Source organism: Hydra vulgaris, chromosome 05 (assembly GCF_038396675.1).
Source record: "Hydra vulgaris chromosome 05, alternate assembly HydraT2T_AEP".
Lineage (NCBI taxonomy): Eukaryota > Metazoa > Cnidaria > Hydrozoa > Anthoathecata > Hydridae > Hydra > Hydra vulgaris.
In genome coordinates this window covers 28,887,520-28,900,235 of record NC_088924.1, presented here as the reverse complement: position 1 = coordinate 28,900,235, position 12,716 = coordinate 28,887,520, and the positions used below count along the sequence as shown (strand labels likewise).

The 12,716-nt window shown below is 32.7% G+C and overlaps 1 protein-coding gene across 1 annotated transcript; it reads left to right on the top strand.

The window, feature by feature from the left end:
• The first annotated feature begins 2,854 nt into the window (after positions 1-2,854).
• LOC136080308 (uncharacterized) lies at positions 2,855-5,488 on the top strand. Its single transcript, XM_065796927.1, has one exon. It carries the CDS (start codon positions 2,855-2,857, stop codon positions 5,486-5,488), a length of 2,634 nt encoding a protein of 877 aa, XP_065652999.1.
• The last annotated feature ends 7,228 nt before the right edge of the window (positions 5,489-12,716 follow it).

Here is a 12,716-nt window from a genome sequence, read left to right as displayed (position 1 = left end):
ACAAACTCTAGAAGTCATGAAAAGTAAAGCATTGTTTACATTTTCTTATTTTGTTGAATATTTGAAACAGCTAGTAATATCTTTAGTTGAAAAACCTTTGCTTTTAATTTTAATAGAATATGTAACTTTTAATTCTTTTAACTTTTTAATATATATTTTTTTAATTATGTTAATTTCAAGCAAAGAATGTAATTTTAGGCATAGGATAATAACACATGTGCAAATATTTACCTAAGTAAATGTCAATTATCAATAATAAACTATTATTTTCAATTAATTGTTGAATACAGAGTCTTATGTAGACTTTAGATCAATTATCACTTGGGAAAACAAAAAATTGAAAATTGCCTATAATCCAGGTAGCGCAAAATTCCTCGCATAGTCGCAAAAAGTCTCAGCTAGTTTATTAATTTCTTAAAAATGGACTCAATTCCACATTATTTAATAATAGTTTGATACCTTTTGATATTAAATTTTTTGCGAGTTCACGGAAGTTGGAAGTTGTGATTTAAACTTTTTTTTCGGCTTTAACCAAGGCTGATCAAATTTGGCTCATATTCAAACCAACAACAATTTATACAAAATACATACCGGAAATGCGTAGTTATAAAAATGAAAATACTGTAGGTTGAATATTCAGTGGGTTAAAACTTCAGTAGGTCAAAAATACAGTAGGTTAACGATTTAGTAAGTCGGAAAATTAGTAGTACATGTTTTAATTTGATGTAAATATAAAAATCAAAAGTTGTTGGTTGAAAATTAAAAACGTCAAAATCTACCATTTACAAAATTTCAAAATTAGATTGAGTTATAGGTCACCTAATTTACTATAACAAACAAAAGGAAGAGAGATTTTAAAAAAGCTTAAAATTGCAATAAAAATCAAAACAGCTCACAGTGGGCCAGGTGGTGGACAAAACCTCAAAAATGAAAGTTTATTATTTCAAAAATCATATTATAAAACATAATCGCAATACTCTACTGACTAATTAAAACATTTGTTTGAGTTTAATAGTATCTTTCAAAACCACAAAAATCAATTGCGGTTCCATGTATAATAATTTTATTTTTTTTTTTTAAAAAAGCGCGAGTTTTTTTTATTTTTGTGTATATCTTTCGTTAACAGTAACTTTAAAAAAAATACGTGTATGCGCAATTAGTTTATTTATTTTAACTATTAAATTGTATAGCTTTATGAAAAAAAAAAATAGAAAAAATCATTGTTTATAAAACATTTGTAAACTGGCTTTATTATAACAAGGTAAGTTTATAACATTTAATACTTTTATTTCGTACAAAAAGTGTCAGATAAGTTAGGGAACCTACGAGAACCTATATCGAGTGCTTGAGCTAGTAAATGCTACATGTCTATAACCTATTAGAACTGTATACATCGCCCATTATTTCCCATTTTGAGTTTATTTGATACTTTAAAAATACGAGTTTCAAATTATTCGCTTGAAATCGAAATACTTATTTGAAACGTCACGTTTTTTATTCAACCAAACAATAACAGATGTTATTTTTCTCCAATACAATTCAATGCACATTGTACTGTTTGAATAATACTTTTTTTGTTTTTTACTTTAGTTATAATATGAAAATTGGTGACATTCACACACTTATAAGACAAAACAAACTACTTCCTAATTATAAATCATTTTTTTCATCAGTATTAACTCTCCTATCTTCAGTAGATATTACACTAAACGATTGTGAGTGTAAAAACTTTATAAAAGTGTAATTAGTGTAAATAACTGTATTATATAAACTATTGTTGTATTGCGACAGAAGGAACGTTGTAAGTGTGTCATTTATTACATTGTATATAACGTTTATAATGTTTATTATACCCTCGGGGGTATTTGCAAATGTATATATATTGAGTAGAGATATTTACAAAGTGTGTGAGAAAAACAAATATAGAATTAATATTACAAGCTATTTCGGCAATGAGTATAGTGATAAAGTTTGCAGATTTGGTGTCGCAATACGATGGTTCGGGTGAGTTTTCAGAATGGATACAGAAATTGGAACTGGTTGCAAAACTTCAAAAAGTTGACGAGTTGCATGTGGTGCTCCCCTTATTTCTCTCTGGCGGAGCGTTTGCCGTTTATCAAGGTCTTAGTGATGAAATAAAAGAAGACTACAAAGAAGTGAAAAATGCACTGACTACTGCCTTCTCTGCTTCTCCGCTAACAGCATACGAAGAATTCGTAAATCGCCGTCTTAAAGAGAATGAGTCTGTTGACGTATATCTCGCAGAATTAACGAGGCTGAGCAAGCTAATATCAACTCACGTAAGCGAAGAGTGGATAAGGTGCGCATTCATTCTCGGGTTACCTGACGAAGCAAGAAAACAGCTGCAAACCGCATGCTCAATATCAACAATGTCGCTGTACCAGATCGCTGAAAAATCAAGAAGTTTGGTAATTTTACGTCGTAAAGAATCATGTTTTGTTAGTTGCGTGAATCCTGTTGCCATCAGTCCAAGGCAGGTTCCTCAAGGACGCGGAAGAAAGACCGTAACTTGCTACCGTTGCGGCGAGGATGGACATATCAGTCGAAATTGTAGCGAAGAAATTGACAAGAAGAGGTGCTTTGTGTGTGGAATGGACAATCACCTGGCCCTGCACTGCTATAAAAAGTGTACGAACTCAAAAAACGTGGAAGGGAAGCCACCCGTTTTTGTGCGAGCGGCTTCCCACAAAATTTAAAACCGCCAACTCTCTGCGTATATGTTAATGGAAGAAAAATAAAAGCATTGTTGGATACTGGATGCTCCAAATCCATTTTAAGTCGGGAAATTATAAACGCAAAAAATGTCAAACTCGCAAGAGAAAAGGTTGTTATGATGAATGGAAACTCAATTGAAATAAAACACCAGATTGTTGTTAATCTTTCTATAAATGATACCACCATCGATTTGGAATGCCTGGTGGCAGACATTGTTCCCGAATATCAGATGCTACTTGGTATGGACGCAATACGACTGCTTGGAGGTGTCCAAGTCGGGAGAGACGGCGAAACCATAAACTTCAATGTGGAACAACTAACTATCGGTGCTACTGCTGTTTCTCAAGAAAAAACGAGTGAAGTATCCTCGTCTACTATTCTAAAGCTGATTGATAAAGACTTCGTAGCAGAATTCAAAAATGGCAGTTGGAGCGTGTCTTGGAAATGGCTGATGGAACCACCAACGTTAACTAACAAAATTCCAAACTATCATATCTCTGAGGACGTTAAAAGTGAGTACGCAATGGAAATAAGTGAATGGATAGCACAGGGATGGCTGAAACCATTTGAAGGGAGATGTAATGGCATCATTCCATTGATGGCAGTAACTCAACGAAATAAGTTAAAAATACGTCCGGTGATGGACTACCGGGAGTTGAATCAATTTGTATCCAGTCATACTGCAGATGGCGATGTTTGCAGTACCAAACTTCGCAACTGGAGAAAGTTGGGAGAAAATCTTGAGATAATCGACTTAAAGAAAGCGTACCTGCAAATTCGTGTCGACGAAGCATTATGGAAATATCAAGTTGTGGAATATGAAGGGCAGCGTTACTGTCTAACAAGATTGGGTTTTGGTTTAAATGTGGCGCCCAGAATAATGACTAAAATCTTAAAAAAGGTATTATCCTTAGATAAGTTTGTCGAGTCTGGGACGGATTCATTTATTGATGATATCATTGTCAATAATAACATAGTGTCAAGTTGCAGAGTTCAAGAACTCTTGAAAAAATATGGCTTGGATTCTAAGTTGCCAGAAAAACTTGTCGGTGGTCGTGTGCTTGGATTGCGAGTGTATAAACAATGCAACCAAGTCCGTTGGAAACGTGACAACATACCCAAAGTTTCGGAAGGAAAAATGACACGTCGGCAAATCTTTTCTTGGTGCGGACAGCTGACCGGACATTTTCCAATAGCAAATTGGTTACGCCCTTCGTGCAGCTATCTAAAAAGAGTTTCGAGTAGTTGTGGATGGGACTCTTTGGTGAACGAACGAGTTGTTAAATTAGTAAGCAGTTTGAATGAAAGACTTACAAAGGAAGATCCCGTTCATGGGTCATGGAACGTCAAAAACATTTCTGAAGCAACAGTGTGGTGCGATGCAAGCAGTTTAGCTGTTGGCATAGTTTTGGAAGTGGCTGGGGAAATAGTAGAAGACTGTTCGTGGCTGAGGAAACAAGATGATACGGCTCACATTAATCTTGCAGAGTTAGAAGCCGTGATAAAAGGAATCAATCTAGCAACAAAATGGGGATTCGAATGTATTAACATAAAGTGTGATTCGGCTACTGTTGTCGGTTGGTTGAGATCCTTAATTATCGGTGACAAACCCGTTCGAGTACACGGTCTTGGAGAACCACTTGTCCGTCGCCGGTTGTCATTAATTGAAGACCTTGTGAAGGAGTGCAATATAAAATTAAAACTTTTCCTGGTAAAGTCAGCAGAAAACAAAGCCGATGCTCTTACGAGGGTGCCACAGAACTGGCTGCATGCAAACCATTCTGCAATGACAGCAAACATTGTACCGCCTGATGTGAAGTCGTTTCATAATCTTCATCACTTTGGAGTCAATCGAACACTTTATTTGATGAAACAAACATATCCGAAGGAGAAAGTTTGCAGAAAAGACGTTGAATCAGTCGTGAAAAGTTGCGAAAGATGTTTATCGGTGGATCCTGCGCCGATTAGATGGGAAGAAGGAAATCTTGAAGTTGAAAAGAGCTGGCATCGTTTGGCTATTGACATAACCCACTACAAATCAGAGATTTACTTGTCTATTATTGACTGTGGAAAAAGGAGCAAGTTTGCAATTTGGAGAAGGCTACAGAACGAGAAAGAAACAACAGTGTGCTTCCATTTAGAAGAAATATTCCGAGAAAGAGGACCTCCGTTGCAAGTTCTACTTGACAACAGCAAGACTTTTCGCTCAAAACTCGTTGGTGAATTATGCGCAGATTGGGGAGTGTCCATCTTGTTTCGTTGCGCTTACAGGCCATCTGGAAATGGAATTGTTGAACGTCATCATCGCACAATCAAGCGCATGGCAGCCAGAAGTGGCAAAGACCCGTTAAAAATGGTATATTGGTATAACATAGCTCCCAGAAAAAATGGCGAGAAAACATCGCTCCCCTACAAAGCTATATTTTCCTACGAGTGGAAACCACACACAATTTCTGCCAAAACTAACGCGGAAGTTCTCCACAACTATACACAAGGACAAGAAGTATTTGTAAAACCACCTAACTCAAAATGCACGAGCGAATGGAACAGAGGAAGAGTCTCAGATGAAGGACGAGGAGTTTCGGTAGAAATCAATGGATTGCCGAGACACATGTCGGACGTCCGTCCTGCTCCCATTGTAGCTGACTTGTCTATCAGAGAATCGGAAGAACCCATCGCGGATAACCTAAATCTCCGAAGATCGACGCGAGTGCGGAGGTTTCCGAATAAGTATGCGGACTTTGTGATCTAGAAATCAAGGGGTGTTGTAATTAGTGTAAATAACTGTATTATATAAACTATTGTTGTATTGCGACAGAAGGAACGTTGTGGGTGTGTCATTTATTACATTGTATATAACGTTTATAATGTTTATTATACCCTCGGGGGTATTTGCAAATGTATATATATTGAGTAGAGATATTTACAAAGTGTGTGAGAAAAACAAATATAGAATTAATATTACAAAAAGTATACCGAAAAAAGTGGATAGCTGCAAATAATGATGCAAATTATTTTGAAAAAAGCAATGAAAAATGGTTAGCTCAAGATTTTCAGTTTACGTAGATTACGCTAAATTCTACAGTTAATGACGTTGGAAGACCTTGTTGCTCTTTTAAAAACTCATGCAACAAAACAAAAAAGAGAAAGCTTAACAATGTTATTAACAGTTTATCTGGCTCTGAATTACTTCATGCAACAAAATTAAAATTTAGAAATGAGTTTAAGTAGGAGACTGCTAGAAAAATTGCCGAAATTTCAGATGAAAAACCAGTTAAAAATCTTATGAAGTACACACCGGATGAAGGTCTAGCATTGGTTGTTGATGGTGGTTTATCAAAATCAACATACCAGCTTTTACGAAATGGCGCAGAAGAAAAAGGCTGCCACATTTATCCTTTATATAATTATATACGGTTTTCAAAATCTAAATGTTATCCCAAAAACGTTTATGTAGATGAGTATGCCGTAAACATACCGTTAAAAGACCTTCTTATGCACACTCTTGAAAGACTGTGTGACGTACAAGCTCCTGTGCTAATAACAATGTTAGAAGAACTAACTAAACTGACATTTAGATGCAAAGCTGGGTTTGATGGTGCTACAGGGCAAAGCGTTTACAAGCAGGTTAGCCATAATAAAAACATTGAACGAAATCTAAAAAATGAAGAGTGCTCATTTATGACTTGCATAGTACCATTAGAACTCAGCGGATTTTATAATAATAAAAACGTAATAGTGTGGAGAAACGAAAAGCCGTCATCAACTGCATATTGTCGACCCGCTAGATTTTCTTTTCAAAAGGAAACTAAGAATGTTGTGGAAGAAGAAAAAAAAACTATTGATTCCGAAATTGAGAACTGTGATGTTATTAACATTACTTTTGCTGGGAAAGAATTAGCTGTAAAATGTTTTATTGAGCTGACCATGGTAGATGGTAAAATTCAAACAATTTTATCAACTATGACAAACTTGACACAGTGTTGTCCAGTTTGTGGTTTATCTCCAAAAAACATGAATAACTTGGAGAAAGTTATGAATTTAGACACCAATAATTTAGAGTTTAAATATGGTTTATCTAGTTTACACGCTTGGATAAACTTTTTTGAACTAATACTTCATGTTGGATATAAAAAGGAAACCGGAAAATGGCAGGCTAGAGCTGTAGCTGATAAATTAGCGGTAGAGCAAGTAAAGTGCCGAATTCAGACCGATTTTATGAACCAATTAGGATTGGTTGTGGATTTTCCTAAAAGTGGAGGTTCGGGTAAGTCAAATTTTGTATTATATAAAATATATATTATATATCCATATAATATATTAGATATAAGATATAATTTTCTAATTTTTAAGGTACTAGTAACGACGGAAATACTTCCCGCAGAGCTTTTGCCAACTATAAATTAACCGCCGAGATATTAAAAGTTGATGAAACTCTTATATATTATTTTTATATTATTTTAGTCACTTTGTCATCAGGATATGAAATAGATACTATAAAGTTTAAAGTTCTTTGCATAACAGCTCTAAAACTTTATATATCCAATTATTCATGGTACTATATGTCACAATCTGTCCACAAAATTTTGGTTCGTGGTCATGCTATAATTGTTTTCTTTTTCCTACAAGTAGCCTTTTTTCTATATAGTATAAAAAAACTTAAAATAATGTTATTCAGAATTTGAGGGTAATAGATTTAAAAATTAAAAAATGTAATTCTTTAGACTAGAATTTTACTAATTACTACCATAATTAATCTATAGAGTTTATATTTCATCATAAAATATAATTAAAACCTCATAAGCATTTTATGAGAACTCAAATATAAAAAATTACAAACCCGTGTTTTTTAAAGTTTTTTCTATTATTTTCAGTATAATCAATAATTTAACTAAAATTTATAGTAAAAGCGAATATTTTTTATTATAATGTTTTTATTTAGACATTTAAAGGACTTTAGTAAAAAAAAATTATCAAAATAATTTTGTCCACCATAAGTCTAATATCCGGCCCACTGTGCAGCTGTAGAAACTTTTTGCGCTTACGTCACGATAGAGTTACTTAAGCTACTAATGTGGTTTGGTAGTTAGTTAAGACTACGCGTTCAACACACACGGCAATCTTTCATTTGACTTACTAAGTAAAATTTTTAAGTTTGTCTGTGTTTTATCTTTTGGTCTTATTTTTATGAGATTTTTCGTAAGGTGATTTTTCCGTGTATTTAATATACAATAAATACACACAAGGAAATATTAGGCAAAGATAGGTGACGAATTTGATATAAAAACTTAACCCTCTCATTATCAACTGCAATCAATAAATAAGAGTGCTTTTATAAGCTTAAAAAAAACAGTCATAAACATAAATTAAAAGATGCTAGCATATTACGATCCAGCTCTATAAATCTTCACTACAAGCAAATATTCATTACTAATATTCAAAAAGGCTAGCGGTAATTGCCGGCAGTGCCGACAAATAATTCTGAGACGATTTGCCGGCAGCGCATGTAGAGAAATAATTTAAATGTAATAAATACAGTGATTTGATTAGTTTGTTAGTTTTGGTGTTAAAAAAACAATTTAAATTATGTAAATTAATATTAATTTTATTTACTTTTATAACTTTTTTTAAGCCAGTGTTAGAAAAAATGTAGACTTTTTCTATTAATTATAGACTGCCGTAAAAACCAAGTGGAAGAAAATGATTACACCTGTTCACGTGGCATTTTTTACAAATTAAAATCAGTTAGGGATGATGTTGATAATCCTTTAACTCATGATATTGTAGGATTTACTACTAATACGATAAAAAATGTTAATAATCAACCACTTAATATTGCAAAAGTTCCTAAGTACTTAGGACATCCTTGCAACTTAAGTTGCAAGGATGTATTGTGAAATTCTGCTTGAATTTGTCAGTATATACAAACCGATTTCTATTGTTTTGAACAAAATAGATTCCGAAGACATTGGAACTGTAATCATAAAGTTCCAAAATGCTTGTTTCAATAGTTTAGGACGTATATATATATATATATATATATATATATATATATATATATATATATATATATATATATATATATATATATATATATATATATATATATATATATATATATATATATAAACTGGTGCCCCGATCAAAAGCCGGCGCGAAGGAAGAGTTTGACGCCCCCCCCACCACCACCACCACCACCAACATCAATGAATTTTTCGTTGATTTAGTCGGCTAGTTTGACCCTTTTAGACAAGTCAGTCGGCAAACTTAAAAAAACGAGGACCTTTTTTTCTTAGTGAGCAAAAATTTAGTGAACAAAGGCTTTTTAAGATTAACATTAACTTTATCAAGTATTTGACCTGAATGAATGTTTGAGTATTTTTAATAAAAGTGTCTTCATTTGAATGATTTGAGTTGACACAAAAATTAATAAATAAAAAAAAATTACAAAAAAAAGTTACAAAAATAACTGAAATGTTGCTCAAAAGTTGTAAATTTCTTTCAAAAGTAAAGTAATTTACAACTTTTGAGTCTTCTTCTCCTCCCAGCATCCTCTCTTTCCCATACTTACACCAGCGATAGAAGGCCCTCTGGTAAAGAGGAAATAGATGCTGAAAGCGATACGACTTGAATTCGTCACGAGTCTGAAAAAAATATATTAATACAAAAAAACTACTATAAAAAAAAACACAATAAAAGCAATTACCAATGTAATAAACCAAGTATAAGTGAGCACAAAAACTTATTTATTATACTCACTTATACTTGACTTATTACATTTACTGATTAAACCGACACCTGGAAGACACATCTGTAGCTATACTAAAAAGTAAAATAAAAGCAATCAATGTAATATAAATTAATTATTGGCAAGTAAAACAACTTACTTATTGTATTTGAAGAAGCAGCAACTGAAGCTACACAGAAAAATTAAAAACACAATAAAACCAACAAATGTAATAACGGTTATCAACTTGATTACCTTTAATATTGATAATTTTTCTGCTATCAACACATCTATAGCGTGGATAACCATTAAAAACTGCAAAAGTGTGGGTATTAAATTCTTTAGGAAATTTTTTTGTGCATTTCCTACCTTTCATGCAGGGAGAATTAGGATTTAAAATTCCACAATATCCATGAACCATGCATGATTTTATAACTTCATGAAGTTCAGGATCAACAGCTGGGTCTGGTATTTCTGCAGATATCAAAGTATCAACACCTTCTGCTGTTTCTAGCTTATCAGCATTTACAAAGTGCAATAAAATATGTACATGTGCCAAACCACGTTTTTGAAACTCAATAACCTGCATATCACTTATAACTTTGCCTAAGATTTCAAGCCTAAAAATATCCACTTAGAAAGATTTAAATTTCATTTTAAATACCCGACAAACTAAGTCAGGTCTGTCATTAGCAGTTTGGCCCGGGTTTAAATTTTCTACTATTTCTATCCAACCTAGATTGCAGGTAAAAGTAATGAGTAATCTTACATTAAGATCATTAGATTGCTTTATTACATGTTCATGCAATGCATCATATTGTTCACTTCTAAATTTATTTTGATCATTTCTAATAAAAACAAGGCGCTGTCCCTCGATTTTGACATACGTATCAACGTATGTCAAAATCGAGGGACATAATGCTGAAAAAGTTTCTTATCATAGAATATAGGACTAAAAGTTTGTTTAATGGCAAGCCTATAATTACAATATTGAGACAAAGTAACAAGGTTTCTAACACAAGTTGCCCAATCAGGGTTGTGCTCCAGTTGATTTTGCCATCCAGCATCACCTCTCATGAAAAATATTGGATATGCCATAGGATCTAAATTTGCAGACGTAGATGAAATTGTTCTCAAAGACTGACCTTAAGGGAATATAACTATTTCCCTGGTAGGTGTAGCACCATTATCTCCCACAAACACAATAGCAACTTCCTCATGGCAAGGAAGATTGTATGTATATATATGACGGATGGCGGTTAAATGTATTTTCAATCGACTTATATATTCAACTTGGTTGATAAGTTTGTTTTACAACTTTGAATATATATGTGTGTATATATATATATATATATATATATATATATATATATATATATATATATATATATATATATATATATATATATATATATATATATATAACTATGTATATATATATATACATTTATTTTTTTAAATCACTATTATTATTTTCATTGCAATTATTATTATACCACTATTGTTATTAATACTGTTACTACTACTGTTATGATTATCTCATTAATAATGAGATTATAACTAATACCGTTACTTTTATTATTATTAGTATAATTATAGTCATTTTTGTTTTTATTATTATTATTTTATAACAATTGTTTTATACCATAGCAGGTCTTAACGCTTCATCAGTTTATAACTGTTTGTAAATCCTCCTCACTATTATATTGTTTATATATATGCAATTATTAAAAGTAAAAATATTGATTGATTGATACCAAAAATCTTAACTATTGACAATAGCAAAGATTTTTGCTATCACCAGAAAATGTTCTAGTTTGAAGTCTTTCTGGTAATATCAAAAACTAACTTCAAACGAATGAACAGTAAAAGCACTTTATACAACTATAAAATAAAAAGGAAACGCATTGAATCCACCAAATTTTTGCAGATGTCAGCTGAAAATGAGCACCAGACAACTTTAATTTTTTCAATTAAATCCGGGATGGAGGAAGGCTTTTCTTCGGCAACTTGGCGTTTAATTAAAACCCATAGGTTTTCGATCGGGTTTAGATCAGGCGAATTTGAAGGCCAGTCCAATAATTCAATTCTTTTTGATGTAAACCAATTTTTAGTTTGCTTTGAGACGTGGCAGGGAGCTGAGTCCTGCTGGAACACAATGCAATTGTGAATCGTCATGAATCGTTCCAAACTGTCATTCAAAATAATAATGTACGCTGTTGAATTTAAAGTTTCTCCTTGATTTATAAATCGAATGGAACCACGGCCATGTGCTGAGAAGCACCCCCACACCATCGCATGAGCAGGGTGCTTAACAGTTGGAACTGTAAACCTTGGGTCAGTTGCTGATAAATGCTTAGGACATCGAACCCATTGTTTATAGCTTGCCATCAAATGAAAATTACTCTCGTCACTAAACATGACTTTTGTCCAATCTTCTGATGTCCAATGAGAGTACTTCTTACAAAACAATATTCTCTTTTTCCGTTGGATATCAGAAAGAAAAGGTTTTTTTAAAGGCCCTGACGCCCGCATAGAAAGTTTGTTGCATAAAATACGTCAAATATGACGAGTGGAAACATTCAAATTTATATTCCTTTTGATAGCTGAAGATGTAATAGTTGGTGTTTTCATTACTTCTCGTCGAATTAAATGTTCTTTCTGCGCTGAAATAAGCCTTGGTCTACCAGGATGATGTTTAGGTTTGATTGAACCAGAAGAACTAAACTGCCTTAAAACACGCGATGCTGAAGATTGTAATATTTCCAACCTGGATGCAATGTCCCTTGTGTTATAATTTTCCTTAAATAATAAAATAACTTGGGATCTAATCGATTCATTTAATGTTTTTTTCTTCCCCATTATGGTGTTTTAAAATGACTGAAAAAAAACAAGTTAAAAAATTAGCCGGCTACACAAATTCACAACTTCTTAATAAATAATTGACAACAATAATCGTTTCCTTATTTATACATAATTAACATTTTTACTGGAATTCCAAATCCGTCAGATGCTATTTTTGCATATTATATCATCAGATATATTTAATTCCATGAAACAAATTTATTCATCAAATTATTTATGCATGCATCATACTTGTAATGCTATTTTCACAATTTCATCATGAAAATTTTGATTTTATCACTTTGAGTCTAAAATTAAGTCCGTAACTGTATATATGAATGATCGCTGTGACAGATGGTCTGGAAAAAAATTTAATAGAAACTTAATAGGAACTTAATGAAGAAAAAAA

Bases quoted from the DNA above. Each gene is read 5' to 3' on its own strand.
- LOC136080308 (XM_065796927.1), top strand. From the start codon at position 2,855: ATGAATGGAAACTCAATTGAAATAAAACACCAGATTGTTGTTAATCTT.